The 18,902-nt window shown below is 45.3% G+C and overlaps 1 protein-coding gene across 9 annotated transcripts in view; it reads right to left on the reverse strand.

The window, feature by feature from the left end:
* ZKSCAN7 (zinc finger with KRAB and SCAN domains 7) overlaps positions 1-18,562 on the reverse strand; it is a 35,709-nt gene extending 17,147 nt beyond the window's left edge. The window contains exons 1-6 of one of the 9 annotated variants that reach the window (XM_054483556.2): positions 18,224-18,516; positions 16,235-16,775; positions 8,055-8,235; positions 5,699-5,790; positions 5,275-5,401; positions 3,041-3,784 (exon numbers count right to left, since the gene is read on the reverse strand). In XM_054483556.2, the coding sequence (XP_054339531.1) occupies positions 3,041-3,784; positions 5,275-5,401; positions 5,699-5,790; positions 8,055-8,235; positions 16,235-16,657 (1,567 nt within the window). In that variant the 5' untranslated portion in view covers positions 16,658-16,775; positions 18,224-18,516. Of the gene's footprint in view, positions 1-1,545; positions 3,785-5,274; positions 5,402-5,698; positions 5,791-8,054; positions 8,236-16,234; positions 16,776-18,186 lie in introns of those variants that run through there. The other 8 variants (XM_054483555.2, XM_054483554.2, XM_054483551.2 and 5 more) reach the window with 8 other exon arrangements.
* Between the last annotated feature and the right edge of the window lie 340 nt (positions 18,563-18,902).

Here is an 18,902-nt window from a genome sequence, read left to right on the forward strand (position 1 = left end):
AGGATCGTTCTATTGAAGACTTAACCAGAAATGTCCAGCTTAGGGTAGAGGGCTGGACCCATGTGCTCATATAGGGTTGGGCTTGTCCCTGGGATCTGGGAGCTTCCAAACTAAAACAATGAAAAAGTCCTATCTGCATATCTTCTAAAGGAAAATGGAAACACGTACTAAATATAAAGTTGAAAACAAATTTAAAATATATATTCATAAGTGGCAAATTTTCAGTTCTGTCCTGGGTTCAATGTTTTCAGGATTTCTATTATTCTTTCTAAACTTGCCTGAGATATGTCCCTAGAATCACATTTAATCTTATTTTCTTATGCCTCAACTCCACCCTTTCTTCTATGTTAAAACATACACCACACCTCAAAAAATCTCCCCTCCAGATTATGTAACTCACATGGCTCCTCTAGCCTCCTCCTCTACTCTGTCACACTGTGGATCCTCTAAACCTATTAAGTTTAGGGGATGGAAAGAGAAGGGGGTGGACAACAGAGGCAAAGGTCCCCCAGATCTGGGCCATATTGCAAGGGTGGAAGGGAAACGTAGTTCAAGCTCATGGACTGACATGTGATGGGAGACAGAGAGAAAATCTTCTGAGATTTCTTTTCTTATGTCTTCGGGGAATGAAAGATGGTCCAGAAGACAATTACGATAATTAAGGGTACAGCTCTCATCTTTAAATTAAGATGGCAGCTGTAGGTAGATAGGACTAACTGATAAGGAAAACAGATTCCTGTGAATCTATTATCTTGCCACAAGACTCGTCATAGTGAATTCCAAGCATCAGGGAATGCTGCTAGCTGGATTTTCAATAATCTGTACCACTGCTATGAAAGTCAAGTCTTCTGTGCAGTAAATTTTGACAGTTCTTTTTTTTTTTTTTGAGACAGAGTCTCGCTCTGTTGTCCAGGCTGGAGTGGAGTGGCGCAATCTCAGATCACTGTAAGCTCCGCCTCCCAGGATCATGCCATTCTCCTGACTCAGCCTCCCGAATAGCTGGGACTACAGGTGCCCCCCACCACGCCTGGCTAATTTTTTGTATTTTTTAGTAGAGACAGAGTTTCACCGTGTTAGCCAGGATGGTCTCAACCTCCTGACCTCGTGATCTGCCTGCCTCACCCTCCCAAAGTGCTGGGATTACAGGCGTGAGCCACTGCGCTCAGCTGACACAGTTCTTCATCTGTTGATTTAGGAAGCAGGGTACAGTTAGCAAATTCAGAACTACAATCAGCATGTAGGGGAAAGTCCGTATCAGTGGGATATGACTGCCCAACCCAATATCTAGATACACACACATTCACACACACACACTCTCTCTCTTTCTCTCTTTTGCATACATACACACACACACACACAAATCCATTCACATTTTGAGACTGAAGTAACAGTAGTAAGACTTCCAGGAGTATATGTAAAAGATATCAGTAAGATCTCTGTATGTGATATTCTATGATGAGATGGACTTCCATCTTTAGAAGCAGCTGGTCCAGTTGGGGAGGGGAGAAAGATCGTGCATACTTTAAGGATAATTCAACGTGAGAGTTGAGATTTTAAAAATTATTTATTTAACAACTGGTATGTACAAAATACTATCTATATGGGAAAGAAATACATACCTGACCTCAAAGAGCCTACAATAAGTTGGTATAAAAGTATACAGACACGCAAAATTTACAAGGCAATTTAACAACAGTTACATATTGTAGCACCAGTGAATTCAAAGCACTGAGGTCAAATCAAGAGAAGTTGAAGAAAAATAAAAAAGTACTTGAAGAAGAAAGTATTTCAGTGATGAGATGGATTTCAAAAATTGTGAGGGACAAAGATTAGCAAACAGAAGAAAATGTTTTCTAGATAGGGAACAAAACTGATGAAAGGCTATAGATTAAAGTTTAAAGAGTAGATGGGGAGGGCCATAGCCAAGAGGCAGGAAGGCATGAATCAGCCTTGTTGAATGACTTTGTATAAATGGTGAAATGGAGGAAGTAGAATAGAAGAGAGAAGATATTATCTCTGTCTTTAAAAAGCATGCAGTCTGATTATGAGATGCATAACTAAGAAATGAAATAGATTTTAAAAGTTAAAATTTAAAAGTAAAGAAAAAAAAAGGAAACCTACAATTCAATGACATGTGTAGTCCTTACCTTCCTAATAATGGGTAAGAACTGGAATAAGTTACTCCTACTCTCCCACCTTAGTGATCCAAGGAAAAGCAAGTAGGGAATGGTCCACTGTGACTACTGGCTCCGGGAAACCACTATGAGCATCCTGCTTATAAAGACAGCTTAATTCAAAGGTCCTTGCTCTCTGTCTCAGAGAACCATACCTTAAGAAACTGACCAAGCCAGACCTGAGGACTTCTCTCCAGTGTGAGTTCGCTGGTGGTGATTAAAAGTGGAACGCTGACTAAAGGCTTTCCCACATTCACTACATTCATAAGGTTTCTCTCCGGTGTGGACTCTCTGGTGTACAATAAGCTGTGAGCTGTCACTAAAAGCTTTCCCACAATCATTGCATTTATAGGGTTTTTCCCCAGTATGGGTTCTCTGATGTACCATAAGGCTGGAGCTATAACTGAATACCTTCCCACACTCATTACATTCATAGGGTTTCTCACCAGTGTGAATTCTCTGGTGTATAATAAGGTGTGAGTTTTGATTGAAGGATTTTCCACACTCATTGCACTTATAGGGCTTTTCACCTGTGTGAAGTCTCTGGTGCCGAATAAGACATTTACTCAGACCAAATGCCTTACCACACTCGCTACATTCAAAAGGTTTTTCTCCAGTATGAATTCGCTCATGCTCAATGAGTTGAGAGTTCTGATTGAAGGCTTTCCCACATTCACTACATTTATATGGCTTTTCCCCAGTGTGGAGGCTCTGATGTCGAATAAGACATTTACTCCGACTGAAGGCTTTGCCACATTCACTACACTCATAAGGCTTCTCCCCAGTGTGGATTCTCTGATGGTCAATGAGATTTCTATTGGAACAGAATGCTCTCCCACACTCATTACATTTGTAAGGTTTCTTACCAGTGTGCAGGACCTGATGTCGAACAAGACTTTTGCTTCGAATGAATGCCTCTCCACACTCATTGCATTCATAAGGTTTCTCCCCAGTATGGGTTCTCTGGTGGTCAATGAGTCGGGAACTCTGAGTAAAGGCTTTTGCACATTCATTACATTTATAGGGTTTCTCCCCATTATGGAGTCTCTGGTGTTGAATGAGATGGGAGCTGTGCCTATAGGCCTTTCCACACTCACTGCATTCATAGGGTTTTTCCCCTGTGTGGGTTCTGAGATGAACAATGAGCTGGGAGGTTTGCCTGAAGGTCTTCCCACACTCATTACACTCATAGGGTTTCTCTCCAGTGTGGATTCTCTGATGGCCAATAAGGTGAGAACTCCGATTGAAAGCTTTGCCACATTCATCACATCGATAGGATTTCTGTCCCTTTAAAACTCCTTCATGTTCAACAGGACTGGAAGACAGACATGGATGTTCCCCAACTTCCTTATATTTGTCGTATCTGTCTTTTGTGGATTTTTTCTTATCTTCATCTGTTATTTCCAAGAAATCATTTTCTAGTCTGCTCCCTTCTTCATCTGAGGTTTGTCCTTCTAACTCCTTGAAAGTATCTTCACAAACATCTCCAGTCTCTGCTGCCCCAGGAACCACCCCAAAGAGTCCCCCTGATGTCCTGTTAGATGACTCTGATCCTTTAAAAATTTTCTGCTTTGGAGTCAACTCTGAACCCTTCATCATGTTCTCACCTGCTGCCCAAAGAAAGAAGACAACAACTTTTACCCATTTCTTATCCTGTTTAAGAAAGAGAATCATTAAGAGCTAACGTACCTGAAAAAAAGTCACATTATGGTTAAGAAATGAGATAACACATTGAGAACAAGAGCAAAATGGGAAATATTAATAGCTCAATTTTTTTCCCTAGGGACACGAAAACAAGGAAGTGGAGGGTGGTCAGTGAAGACAGGTGGAAAAAAGATACTAAGCCAGCACAACCAAGTCAGAAGGGCCATTGGAAAGCAAAAAACTGGATTGCAAAGCATGCTGTGATCTTACAGAAGTCACTCTCGTGCCATGTCTCCTTAGTAAAGTGATGAACTCTAAGATCCCTTCCAACCATAACATTTCATGGTTCCATTGTTCTCAGAAAACATGTTGGGAGAGAGGAGGCTGGCAAATACCTCAAGCCAAACATAAGAAAGAGACAGGGAAAAAAATGAGAGTGAATTGACTGGAAATTTATATTATGGAGGTATGATAAGGAAAGTGTACAAAAAGAACAGATCTTACATGATAGGACAGTAAAAAGGACTGCCCTAAACTCGTCAACCACAGGATCTGCCCTTCCAAGAAGACCTTTCAGGAAACTGTTCTGCCCCAGTGTTTGCAGAGAGGGATGCTTAGGCAACCATGCTTGGTGCCAAGTGACCCTGAGCATCCCACGATGGGCCACAGGTGATTGGACTGGCACCAGGTACTAGACTCAAGGGCAGCTTATCTGTAGGTTAGGCTTCAGCCTCTGCTGTGGCCTGGGCCAAAGCCCTGTGCCCAAATGAGAAGATGGGTAATGGCTATAGCAATGGAAGTCCATCTCTGAGGAAATTTGGAACTGGAGGTAGTGCAAAATTAAGGCACTTACGAGTAGCAGTGGAAGCTGAAGTGGCGCATGGAGAGAAGCCAAGCCATTAGGAGATACAGCAAGCAACAAGTATAAAAGAACAGAAAGTACAATTAGGAAAGAGCTATGAAAAGGACAAAAGATTCACAGTGAAGAAAATGGGCAGCAGGAGGAGGACAAGCAGAGAGAAAACAAATACACTGCGAGCAGGTGCATTACATTCACACCAGAACACAATCAACATGCATTTGCTTTTGCTGCTCAGGCTCCCAGGGTCAAGGCCCTGCTTCCCAGAGTCTGGTCTAGCTCATCAGTTTCTTCCAGGTTCTCATTCCTTTAAGCCTACGACTCACAGCTCCTTACTTAAAATAACTTGAGTGGCTCTCTGTTCCTTACAATTAAGAAGCTCTACCTAAACCACACTATATCAATTCATAATGAGGTGAAGAGTATGCTGATCACTGTTGAATCTCAGTGATGAATGCAGAAAGGGTCCCTATATTATTCACTCTATTTTAACTACGTTTGGAAATTTTCATGGTAAAAAGTTTAAAGAGACAAGGAATATAGAAAAGAGAATGTGCAGCATGCAGACTTTAAGTGACTAGGAAACAGAATCATTACCCAAGGAGGCCATGCTATGGTCATTTTCTGGCATCATGTTCCACTGCAGAGCTCTCTGACTGAGTGTGAGACCTTTCCATTTCTTCTGAGTGTAGTCTACAGATAGGTCCTCATACGCCACAGTATCCTGGAATGACAAGCTCCGATCGCTCAGGAACATTCACAGCCTGAAGAGCAGTCATCAGGGGTACAAAGGGCACAGGGTATGGGCTCTTCATGGGCAAAAGTATGGGAGAGAGGAGCTGAGATGACACCTCGAAAAGGACAAGTCCAGGGCAAGATAGAGTCCATTACCTCCAGGGGAAGCAATGAGGCAGGAGAGCCACAGGAATAGTCTTGGGGCAGAGTCCTGGGGGTGAGACCTCTAGCCATTCCTGGACCAGACTCATGGGGACGTGGGAAAAACACAAAGAACCAAGCTCACCTGGGGCCTGACCATCCGAAGTACAGTTGCCCCTGCTTGGTCTCCTGAGTTCCCCACTTGAGGAAGGGTAGGAACTGGAGAAGTACATTGAGCTGAGGGAGGAAAGAAAGCTATGAGTGGGACAAGCCCTGCTTCCCGCTCCCATAAGATCTATATTCCCAATAAGTGGATTCAAGAGAACCCAGGCACCTCCACACACACTGACTCTTAACCTCTTCCATAAGGCATTATCCCAAGAGTGCTGTGAATTTTCCCTGGAGGGTACAGTACAAGGTCCTGGATCAAGCTGAGAACTGGGTGTTCCTCCAAGCCCTCACTCTTCAACCTTTTTCAAGGAAGCTATTCTGGCCACACTCTCTCTCCCATGGCTTCCCTAGCACCAGCCAGCCCTCATTTTCCCCTCACAGTTGTGGTTCCTCATGCCTGCTCCTGCCCTCTCATTATGGATACTCCTTGCAACTCAGGCCCTAGTGCTTCCTTGTTCTTTCCGTCAGCAATCTGACCAACTCTCATTGCTTTAATACTGCTCTCACAGTTCTTACTTCTCTCCTAGACCCCTACCACATGCCTCCTGTTGCCTATGGGACATTTCACTTGGGTGTCCTGCAACACCTTAAGTTCAGTGTCTAGAATGGATGGATGTTCTAGGCTAAGGTGGGAGGCTGGCTTGAGGCTAGGAGTTCAAGACCAGCATGGACAACATAAGGAGACCTCTTTTTCTCCCTTTCCTTCCTTCCCTTCCTTCACTCTTCCCTTCCCTCTCCCTTCCCTTCCCCTCCTCTTTTCCTTTCCTTTCTTTTCTTTTGCTCCCTCCCTCCCTCCCTCTCTCTCTTTTCTTTCTTTCTCTTTCTTTCCTTTTCTCTCTCTCTTTCTTTCTTTCTCTTTCTCTCCCTCTCTGTTTTTTTGAGACAGAGTCTCACTCTGCTGGAGTGCAGTGGCATGATCATGGCTCACTGAAACCTCTGCCTCCCAGGCTCAAGCAATTCTCATGCCTCAGCCTCTGGAGTAGCTGGGATTACAAGTACCTGCCACTACACCTGGCTAATTTTTGTATTTTAGTAGGAAGGGATTCATCATGTTGGCCAGGCTGGTCTCAAACTCCTGACCTCAAGTGATCCACCTGCCTTAGCCTCCCAAAGTGCTGGGATTACAGGTGCGTGTGCCACTGCTCTCAGTAGGAGACCCCATTTCTATAAAAAGTTTTTTTTTTAAAAAAAGCTGGTCATGGTGGCATGCCTGTAGTTCTAAGAGGACATGGTGGGAGGATTTCTTGAGCCCAGGAGTTCAAGGCTACAGTGAGCTATTATGATTGTGCCATTGCACTCCAGCCTGGGTGACAGAGCGAGACCCTATCTCTCTTTAAAAAAAATAAATAAATAACATTAAATAAATAAATAAAATGTTCTTATCACATTTCTTTCAGATTTCTCAATTTCCCTCAATGATTCCATCATTGGCCACAACATTCTAATTCCCCTGCCTCTCCTTTCAAACTCAAGTCCCATGGATGTTTCCATGATAACATTTTTCAATTTTATCCTTGCCCGTTCCTCTCTTTGCACTTCAGGCATTAATCACATCTATTCTACTGCACCAGCCTTTAACTAAGGCTCCTTCCTCTTCAATCCATAATGCTCACCTGTGCCAGAGTAAGCCTCCTGAAATACTATTTCTAACACATTATCCTTTGACTCCCAAAATCTTCCTGCCTCAATCTCAAGGTCCTGTATAAGCAAGGCCCAGGTTCCCAAATACAGTCTTCCCTGACTCCACCTCAATCAGGGCTCAAGCAATCTCCAGCTTAGGGTCTTTGTTGTATCTTCTAATGGCATGCCTGCTACTTTTTTCTCCCCTTCAAAATTCTTCCACATTTTTACTGCCCAATACTCTGCTACTTCCTTCATGAAGCATCCCTTACCAGTTCCAGCCCACAATGATCTTGCTTTTTACCCAGTGATCACTTTTTCCAATGCCCACATAGCTCATTTGTGACAGGATCAAATGCTTGAGGACAGATATCATTCATGTGCATCTTACTAAGTTGCCTCTTCTTACACATGACTAACTCATCCTACCACCTAGATAACAAGCTCTTTGAAATCAGTGACAACAGATGTACTACATCCCTCCGGTCTCTGGAAGTGCCTTTCCTATGACATGTCCTTGATGAAAACTTACTAACTACATAAATGATTAGAGAATAAGCAAAAGGAACAAACAGGGTCACTAGGGAAGGAGGACAGACAGCAGAGCAATGAGGGATTCCATGGAGTAGGAGATGGGCAGATAAAGGAAAGGAGACTCCAGAGGAGAGAACGGCGGCACGACTTAAGGCCAAAGCTGGGGAGATAAGTACCGAAGTCCCCATTGGGGAGGTGGTGTGTCCCTGGGTCATAAGGAGGCTCCAGGTGGGCTCCAGGGGCTGAGCCCCCACTGAGGGGTGACGTAGGAGGAGATTCCTTTGTTGCACCCAGAGCTGTTGTCTCCTCCAAATGCATTTCCTGTTTCTGGGGCTGTTCCTGTGCTGGGGCTGAAACCTAGAGATAGGGAAATACAATTGGGTTCAAAAGAGCATCCTTGAAGGTACTGAACCCAAAACCTCTAAGCAGCCCCCTCCAGAAAGAAAGCCAGGGAAAAGAAGAGCCCGAGTGTCCTTCCAGCCCCACCACTACAGCCTACTGGGGGAAAAAACTGTGAAAGCAGAATCTAAAGCTTGCAATTCTACTTGCCATCCCTCTGTTGACCCTCTTGGTAGGGGCTTGAGGACCAGATTCTATAACCATTTCCACTCTGTGTCAGGTCTTCAGACACATATTTTCTCATGAAGAACCATTTAAAAGGGGAGCCAGAAGAGCAATTCAGTACATTCTCTACGGCCTTAGCTGACAGAAAGGAACAATCAGAAGTACAAAGGATAGGCCGGGCGCAGTGGCTCACATCTGTAATCCCAGCACTTTTGGAGGCCGAGGTGGGTAGATCACCTGAGGTCAGGAGTTCGAGACCAGCCTAGCCAACATGGCGAAATCCTGTCTCTACTAAAAGTACAAAAAAATTAGCCAGGCGTGGTGGCACGCAGCTGTAGTCCCAGCTACTTGGGAGACTGAGGCAGGAGAATCACTTGAACCTGGGAGGCAGAGTTTGCAGTAAGCCGAGATCACGCCTCTGCACTCTAGCCTGGGTGACAGAGCGAGACTCCGTCTCAAAAAAAACAAAAACAAAAAACAAACAAAAAAAGAAGTACAAAGGATGTTAAAAAAGATAAGTGTAAAAAAAGATAAGATTTGTGCATGTGCACAAATAATGCTACTGACACTAACAGCTGAAGAAATACCCAGAACAGTGGCTGGCACACCAGGAGAGCTTTTCCAATTTCTCTGAGCAAAAGTGTCTCCTCTTCAGAGAAGCTTTCTCTGAGCACACTGAAAAAGCAGGGATAGTCAGACTCGATTAACCAATTATAATTTCTAGATTGCATGTATTAATCTTTAAGTAATCTTACGTCTTTATTGTCTATGTTTCCCCAACAGAGTGTGAGTTTTTTGAGGGTAAGAACTTCTGTCTTGATCACTAGCTCCAAAACAACATATAGCCCTACAATGGTGTTCGATCGATATCTGCTGACTGACTTCCTGTTGATATTTTGCTAAAAGACTTTAAGGTTATCTGCAAACTCACTTTTCAATATGTACTACTTCTCCCCAATAATTTATATTTTAAAAGCCAAATAAGATCAGACACACTAACCTGTAGAGATCTTGAGAATACCTCAGAACATAGACATTTTATTTCTAACCCTTGCTTACTGTCATCAAACCAGCTCCTCACAATCTCATGCTTGCTCCTTTTACCAGCACGTAGGGCAGAAAACCTAAAATATTATCTAAATAAGGCACATTTTAAAGTTCACTTGCTCTGGCATGTACATAGCACAGCATGAGGTAAAAATAACTTCTCCTTCAATAAACCACACAGGATTCACCCTATTAGGCTGCATCTGCTGAGATGTTAAGGGACTCTCTCCTTTAATATATATCTCACTAGTGTAGTGGTAGGAGCAGCAGGCTCCCTGGATTCTGTAGTTCCCAAGCTCTCCTACTGAAAGGTTCTCTGAAACTGAAAGACTCTCTAAAATGGAAATCACAGCTCTTCAATACAGGAGCTTTGGGTATTGGCAGAAGATAGAACTTACTGCACTGTGATAATTCAACTTTGTAATCCACTAATAATTTAATCCTGGTAAAGTTCCTGTTCATTATCTAGGACTTTGATATGGTTTGGACTTGTGTCCCCGCCCAAATCTCATGTTGAATTGGAGGAGGGGCCCGGTGGGAGGTGAACTGGATCACGGGGGTGGCAGTGGGGGGGAAGATTTCCCCCTTGCTGTTCTTGTAATAGTGAGTTCTCATGAAATCTGATTGTTTAAAAGTGTGTGGCACTTTCCTCTGTGTGCTCTCTCTTTCCTGCCACAATGTGAAGAGGGTCCTTGCTTCCCGTTCACCTTCCACTATGATTTTAAGTTTCCTGAGGCCTCCCAGTCATGCTTTCTGTTAAGCCTGCAGAACTGTGAGTCGATTGAACCTCTTTTCTTCATAAATTACCTAATCTCAGGTAGTTCTTTACAGCAGTGTGAAAAAGGACTAACACAGAAAATTGGTACCAGGAAAGTGGGGCACTGCTATAAAGATACCTGAAAATGTGGAAGCAACTTTGGAACTGGGTAACAGGCAGAGGTTGAAACAGTTTGGAGGGCTGAAAAGAAGACAGGAAGATGTGGGAAAATTTGGAACTTCTTAGACACTTGTTGAATGGTTTTGACTAAAATGCTGATAGTGATATGGATAATGAAGTCCAGGCTGAGGTGGTCTCAGATGGAGATGAGAAACATATTGGGAACTGGAGCAAAGGTCATTCTTGCTATGCTTTAGCAAAGAGATCAGCAGCATTTTGCCCCTGCTCTAGAGATCTGTGAAACTTTGAACTTGAGAGAAATGATTCAGGGTATCTAGCAGGAGAAATTTCTTTCTTTTTTTTTTTTTTTTTGAGATGGAGTCTTGCTCTGTCACCCAGGCTGGAGTGCAGTGGCGCGATCTTGGCTCACTGCCAGCTCCGCCTCCCGGGTTCACGCCATTCTCCTGCCTCAGCCTCCCAAGTAGCTGGGACTACAGGCACCCGCCGCCATGCCTGGCTAATTTTTTGTATTTTTAGTAGAGATGGGTTTTCACCATGGTCTCGATCTCCTGACCTCGTGATCCACCTGCCTCAGCCTCCCAAAGTGCTGGGATTACAGGCGTGAGCCACCACACCCGGCCCTCTAGCAGAAGAAATTTCTAAGCAGCAAAGCATTCAAGAAGTGACCTGGCTGTTTCTAAAAGTGTCCACTCATATTTGTGAACAAAGAGATCTGAAACTGGAACTTATATTTAAAAGGGAAGCAGAGCATAAAAATTTGGAAAATTTGCAGCCCGGCCATGTGGTAGAAAAGAAAAACCCGTTTTCTGGGGAGAAATTCAAGCCTGCTGCAGAAATTTGAGTAAGTAGAGAGGAGCCAAATATTAATGGCCAACACAATGGGGAAAATGTCTCTAGGGCATTTTAGAGACATTCACGGCAGCCCCTCCCATCACAGGCCTGGAGGCCTAGGAGAAAACAATGGTTTCATGGGCCAGGCCCAGGGTCTAGCTGCTCTGTGCAGCCTCAGGACATGGTCCCCTGTGTCCCAGCCACTCCAGCTCCAGCTGTGGCTAAAAGAGGCCAAGGTATAGCTCAGGCTGTGGCTTCAGAGGGTGTAAGCCCCAAGCCTTGGCAGTTTTCACATGTTGTTGGGCCTGCGGGTGTGCAGAAGGCAAGAGTTGAGGTTTGGGAACCTCCTCCTAGATTTCAGAGGAGGTATGGAAACACCTGGATGTCCAGGCAGAAGTCTGCTGCAGGGGCAGAACTGTCATGGAAAAACCTCTACTAAGGCAGTGTGAAGGGGAAATGCAAGGTTGGAGCCCCCACACAGTCCCGCTGAGGCATTCCCTAGTGGAGCTGTGAGAAGAGGGCCACCATCCTCCAGACCCCAGAATGGTAAATCCACAAACAGCTTGCACCATGTGCCTGGAAAAGCCGCAGGCACTCAATGTCAGTTGGTGAATGCAGCTGTGGGGGCTATACCCTGCAGAGCCACAGGGGCCAGGATGCCCAAGGCCTTGGGAACCGATCTCTTGCATCAGCATGCCCTGGATGTGAGACATGGAGTCAAAGGAGATTATTTTGGAGCTTTATGACTTAATGACTGCCCTGCTTGGTTTTGGACTTGCATGGGACATGTAGCCCCTTTGTTTTGGCCAATTTCTCCCATTTGGAATGGGAGCATTTATCCAATGCCTATATCCCCATTGTATCTTGGAAGTAACTAACTAGTTTTTTATTTTACAGGTTTATAGGTGGAAGGCACTTACCTTGTCTCAGATGAGACTGTGGACTGTGAACTTTTGAGTTAATGCTGAAATGAGTTAAGTCGGGGGGACTGTTGAGAAGGGATAATTGTATTTTGCAATGTGAGAATAACATGAGATTTGGGAGGGGCCAGGGGCAGAATAATAGTGGTTTAGATTTGTGTTCCCACCCAAATATCACAACGAATTGGAGGAGGGGCCTAGTGAGAGGTGACTGGATCATGGGGTGGATTTCCCCTTGCTGTTCTTGTGGGTTCTCATGAGATCTGATCATTTAAAAGTATGTGTCACTTCCCCCTGCATTCTCTTCTGCCACAATGTGAAGAAGGTCCTTGCTTCCTCTTTGCCTTCTGCCATGATTTCCTGAGACGTCCCAGTCATGCTGAGACCTCCCAGTTTCCTGAGACCTCCCAGTCATGTTCCTGCAAAGCCTGTGAAACTGTGGGCCAATTAAACCTCTTTTCTTCTTAATTACTCAGTTTCAGGTAGTTCTTTATAGCAGTGTGAAAACAGACTAATACAGAATCACAGGTTTCCTTTCCTTGAAGACATGAAAACCTCATTCTAATATGGCATTCCACAGCAAGACCCTAGAGAAAAGCTGTTGGCTTAGAAACTAGGGAGATGGTAATCAGAAACAACCACACCTCAGCTAAATCTTTCGGGCAAGGGAATGCTTACGACATGTGCTCACTTCACTTGTCAAATGGAGATAATGATTACTGCACTGCCTGTTTTGTAACTCTGGCAGGAGATGAAAAAAGATACAGGAAACAGGCCAGGCGTGGTGGCTCACGCCTGTAATCCCAACACTTTGGGAGGCCGAGGCGGGAGGATCATGAGGTCAGGAGATCAAGACCATTCTGGCTAACATGGTGAAACCCTGTCTCTACTAAAAATAAAAAAATTAGCTGGGTGTGGTGGTAGGTGCCTGTAGTCCCAGCTACTCAGGAGGCTGAGGCAGGAGAATGGCGTGAACCCAGGAGGCGGAGCTTGCAGTGAGCTGAGATTGTGCCACCGCACACCAGCCTGGGCGACAGAGTGAGATTTTGTCTCAAAAAAAAAAAAAAAAAGACACAGGAAACAAAAGAATTCTGCAAGTTGCATGACTCTGCAGCCCAGCAGGGATCACTCTACAACCCTTTCCCAGCCACAGTGTGCACACATGTACATGCTCCTTCTGCAGCAATAAAGTGGCTTGCTCCTGATAAGCAAAATGACTCCAATTTACCTGGACCCTCCTTAAACTCCTCTTGGCAAACTTCCATGGAAAAGCTTGTTTATTCATTTAGCCATTCTGTAAACATTTTCTGAACGCCTGCTGATGAAAGATAGTCCTGCCCTTATGTCTTCATGTCAGAAAACATAACACTGACAATAGTGGGAGATTAAGAAATGGACTCCAAAGACCCTACACCCAGGCTGGAGCCATGAGCATTCAGCTGCCTCACCTGTCAACTGTTAGTCATTTTCTTGGGTTGTGACTCAACAGTCACCCTTTTCTGAGGCTAGCTGGATAAAGCACTAAAAGTTTTAATGGAGGAAGCATTCACTTCTTAAGCAAAACCAAGCAGGAAATAGGGAAATTTTCCTTCTGCCACCCTCACTAAATGGTTCTCTAAATATGTTTTCAGCCACCTGTCATTGCCATGGTTGGCCCAGCTGCTCTCTAGACTCTTGTGATGGTTGATTTACTCATACGTGCTTACTTGTTTACACAAAGAAAATGATGGTTGATAATGACAAATGTGTACTGCTGATAATCCTGGAAAAATGTCTAGCCCCAGGATCCTGATCAACTAGAACTGATTCCCTAGTGATATGTAATCATTTTTTAAAAAGCATTGAATAGGCTGAGTGTGATGGCTCACACCTGTAATTCCAGCACTTTGGGAGGATGAGGCAGGTGGCTTTCTTAAGCTCAGAAGTTCAAGACCAGCCTGGACAACATGGTGAAACCCCGTCTCTACTAAAAACACAAAAATTAGCCAGGTGTGGTGGCTCACACCTATGGTCCCAGCTACTAGGGAAGCTGAGGTGGGAGGATCACTTGAGCCCAGGAGGCAGAGGTTGCAGTGAACCAAGATTGTGCCACCACACTCCAGCCTGGGCGATAGGGTGAGACTCTCTAGGAAAAAAAGCATTGAATAAAATGACATACTGGGTACTTGGGAAATTCTCTATACTGTTTTCCCCTGATAAAGTACAAAGGGGTAGAGGGGACCTCTAGTTCACCCTGCTTCTATTATAGGGGAACAATTTGAAACTTATTAGGAAGAACTAACTTATCCATGGTGTGATGATCTTTTGATGTGTCAACTTGGTACTAATCAAACATCAATCCAGGTGTTGCTGTAAACTATTTTAAAGATGTGATTAAAGTACATAATAAGTTTAAGTAAGGGAGATTATACTAGATAATGGATGAATGCATGAGCCTGATTCAATCAGTTGCAAGCCCTTAAAAGCGAAGCTAAAAGTTCCATGAAGAAATTCCAGGCCAGGCGTGGTAGGTCATGCCTGTAATCACAGTGCTTTGGGAGGCCAAGGCAAGAATATCATTTGAAGCCAGGAATTCAAGAACAAGCCTGGGCAACATAACAAGACCACATGTCTACAATAAAAAAATTAGCCTGGTGTGGCGGCACATGATTGTGGTACCAGCTACTCAGGATGCTAAGGTGGGAGGATCACTTGAGCCAGGGGGCTGAGCTTGCAGTGAGCCATGTTCATGCCACTGCATTCTGGCCTAGGCAACAGAGCAAGACCCAAAAAAAAAAAGAGGAAGAAGAAAGGAGAAAGCAGATGAGGAAGAAAGAAGAAGAAGAAAGAGAATAAAAGGAGGAGGAGGAGGAAAAAGAAGAAAGGACAAAGAAGAAAGAAGAAATTCCACCTGTGCACTGCAGCTTCAGCTTGTGCCACTGTTTTGGGCTGCCCTTGTCGATGGCCTGCCTATGGGTTTCAGACTTGCCTAGCCAGCCTCACAATTACATAAGCCACTTACTAGCAATAAATCTCTTTCTTTTTTTTTTTTTTTTTTTTTTTGAGATGAAGTCTCACTCTGTCACCCAGGCTAGAGTGTAGTGGCGTGACCTTGGCTTACTGCAACCTTTGCCTCCTGGGTTCAAGTGATTCTCTTGCCTCAGCCTCCCCAGTAGCTGAGACTACAGGTATATGCCACCCTACCTAGCAATTTTTTGTATTTTTAGTAGCGACGGGGCTTTGCCATGTTAGCCAGGCTCGTCTCAAACTCCTGACCTCAAGTGATCCACCCCCTTTGGCCTCCCAAAGTGCTGGGATTACAGGCATGAGCTACCATGCCCAGCCACCAGTAAACCTCTTTACACATGCACATGCATGTGTGCACGCACCCACACACACACACACACACACACACCTCTCTCCTACTGATTCTACCTCTCTGGCTGAACCCTGACTGAAACACATGGGCACAGAGCTAGTTGGCTCTATGGTCCTAGAAACCAGATTTTCCAATGTGTCTTACTGCTCACTCTTCCCAACTATCCCTCTAGTTTAAATTACCTTGGTATTACATTTGCGAGAACTCCAGGAAATAGGGAAAACTTAAATTAGAATTAAAGATGCAAAAAGATCCCAGTTAGGTTTGGAGAGCTAGCAAAAGGAACAAATAATTACAAGGCCCAAAAATGTCACCTTTCAAGGAATCAAAGAGGCAGGAAAAGAGAAAATTGACTCTGAGAATTCCAAGGAAGTGAGCAAAGAGAATGTCTCAAATGAAGGCTCGTATTATCAGCATACCCAAAGGCCCGCCTTCCCCTGATCGCCCTGTTCTAACCAGCATGCAGATCCCCCACCTGCCAGGAGTACCATGCGAATCTCCAGGATGAAGCTAGGCTCAGAACACAGTATTTCAGAAGGTGAATCACAGAGCTTAGCTGGGATGTGCATTTGTGTTTATGGCTTGGAGCACAAAACTATTTTCCCTCTATCCACAGGACAAGTTCAGGAACCCTAAAGGCAAACTGGCCTAGGGCCTGGGAAGTGGAGAATGCCTATTCCTAGGCTAACCCAAGCATTAGAGAAGCATCAGGCCGCCATTCTAGACTCAACTGCTCACCTCCTCTGGTCCACTGAGATGTCTCTGGAAATCCTCCACCACAGCCACAGCCTCCTCACCACTCTCAGGGTGATGCAGCTGCACCCAGGTCCGGAGCTCCCCAGGGAGGATGCTCAGGAACTGCTCAAGCACCAGCAGCTCCAGTATCTGCTCCTTGGTGTGCACCTCTGGCATGAGCCACCAGCGGCAGAGCTCCCGAAGCCGGCTCAACGCTTCCTGCGGCCCAGACATCTCGTGGTAACATAATTGCCTGAAGTGTAGCCGGAAGATTTCGCAGACAGGAGGATGGTTCTTTTGGAGACTGCTGCCCTGCCCCCAGGTCTGGTTCGCTGGCTCCTGCTTCACAGTCAGGCGCCCCTCTTGCTTCTGGAAAGCAGTGCTCCTGGGGATGAGGCCTAAATTTCCCCTGCCTGCAGTGGTCATTGTGACCCCAAAGAGAAGCTTGTTACAGCTGCAATTGGTCCGATTAAAATGATGGTCTATAGCTCAGGTCTCAGGAGCTGTTTTTCAGGGTTGGAGAAAGGGGTGATGGTAGTGTTGCCTACAGAAACAAGAGTGAAATCAGAGTTCTTGGAGTATTCAGCCCCAGGCTGATGACAATCCTCCACAGACTTAAAAAACAAAGCTCCAGGAAAAAAGAACACAACCAGGCATTCTTGCTAAGTATCTCTCCAAATGATGCCCTTCTTAAAGTTTCAGTGGCTCCTATTACCTACAGGATAAAATCTAAATGTCTATGCCTTGCATTCACAGCCCTTCACAACCTGCCCTTACCCCCTTCACAACCAGCCACACCCCCTACCACTCACCCCAAGTACCCATGCTACAAAGACAGCAATGGTCTCCAATGTGGGAAATGCAGGACATCCCAAAGGGTGCAAGAGAAAATACTAAGTTATTTAACTCCTATTTGATGTATGTTTTATAATGTGCATTACAATTTGTATAGTAGTACTCATGTTTAAATTACAAATAAACCAATGTAGGGAGTAGGTGATCAAACCTCTTCTACTGATAGAAATGCAAAATAAAGAAAGTTTGGAGCTAAAGCTCTAGAGACACACTTAGAAGCCACACATACTCTTTCTTTGAATTTTTCTTCTTCAACTTTTGACAAACTTGTCTGTCAAGACCATGAACAAAGGCAATTTTTTCTTGGTTTTCCTGATTGCCCCATCACGAAGAGTGCTGGTAGCTTCCCTTTGTGTACCTCTCACTATAACCCTTTAACTAGTTTATGCACAACTCACCACTCTCACCCTCCAAACTGCTGGATGGCCACCAAAGGAAAGGAACCAAATGGAATCAGAAAATACCAGACCTTTTTTTACTCAATGCACCTCCCCTAGAAAGCCTTCCTGATCACGCTAGGCTTAGAGGGGTGGTTATTGTCTCAGTGATCCCAAACTACCTTTTTCATTCAAACCTCTAGTAGAGCACATCTCACACTGTAATCGTTTGTGGTTTACACGACTGTCTCCCCTGCTTTCTGGGAGGATACAAAGGGCAGAGCTGACTTCCAGTCATCTTTGTACACGTGTGTACATGGCACACGTTAATTGGGAAACGAATGAATATGATACATTTAGCTGACACTGAAGTGGAGGAAAACTTTGAACGTTTTAAAATCAGCACCTTACTGGTAACTAGGCCATCTGTGCTGTGCTTCCAATTCACCAAGAGTCCCAGATCCCTGTGTCTCAATCTCTTTAAAAAGACAAAGAAGGACTTTAAAATAATCTGTAAACTCTGCTCTAAGATCCCATACATGTAGAAAGTTCAGGCCATTCTCCTGCTTCCCATAGTGTTCCGAATGCTCATCACTTTAAAATCTCAATTGGATTTTTGCATTTCCAAGTCACGCTCCACGTCTGCGATTCTGAGCCTGGGTCTGACCCAAATATGACGGTTCATAGTTTCCTACTGCAAGAGCTGGGAAAACAGCGATCTACCTTTCGTGTTAAACCAGGCTTCAGCAGCGCCGCTCACCTGGCCACGTCTGCCCTGTTCATCGCTGTACCCGCAGATACCCGGCTCCGTGCCACGCACGAATGGTCAGGGGTATGGGACAAAGAAGCGGCTCTACATTGGGCGGCTTCTGAGAGTCACGGGGACCGCGCCGCCTGCCGCCGGGAAGAAGCGCGGTCCTGGCCAGCGTCGGCGACCCGAGCTCCGGCCGCGCCTCCCTCCGCGTCTCGGCCCACTCGCGGTGGCACTCGGCACCGAAGCCGGACACTCCACTGCCCGTTAGACCAAAAACAATGGCCGAGCCGGAAGCGAGAGAGGCCTCGACTTCCGCCCCCTCCGGGATCCCGGAAGTCTCGTTTGCGAAGGTGGGCGCGCGCGTCCCCGCACCCGGGAGAACTGGCAGGGCTTTCTTCTGGGCTGTGCCCGGCCACCTGCCGCGGGCGGGGTCGGGGTCTGGCGAGGGCCCAGGCCACTCACATCCCGCTCTCAGGCCATAGTCGGGGGATCCAGACGCATCCCAGCTCTACACCCTCTCCTCCTGGTGTCCTTGGGAAAGATACCCAACCTCCAAGCCTGTTTGCTCATCTGAAAAAAATGCAGAGCATAATGCGTACCTCGCAGGGCTGGGAGCCCCGCACGAGGTAACAGACACTACATAGCAAAAGGCTTGGCATATCCTGAGCAGTCAGTTATACCATGT

The sequence above is a fragment of the Pongo pygmaeus genome, chromosome 2, assembly GCF_028885625.2.
Source record: "Pongo pygmaeus isolate AG05252 chromosome 2, NHGRI_mPonPyg2-v2.0_pri, whole genome shotgun sequence".
Classification (NCBI taxonomy): Eukaryota; Metazoa; Chordata; class Mammalia; order Primates; family Hominidae; genus Pongo; species Pongo pygmaeus.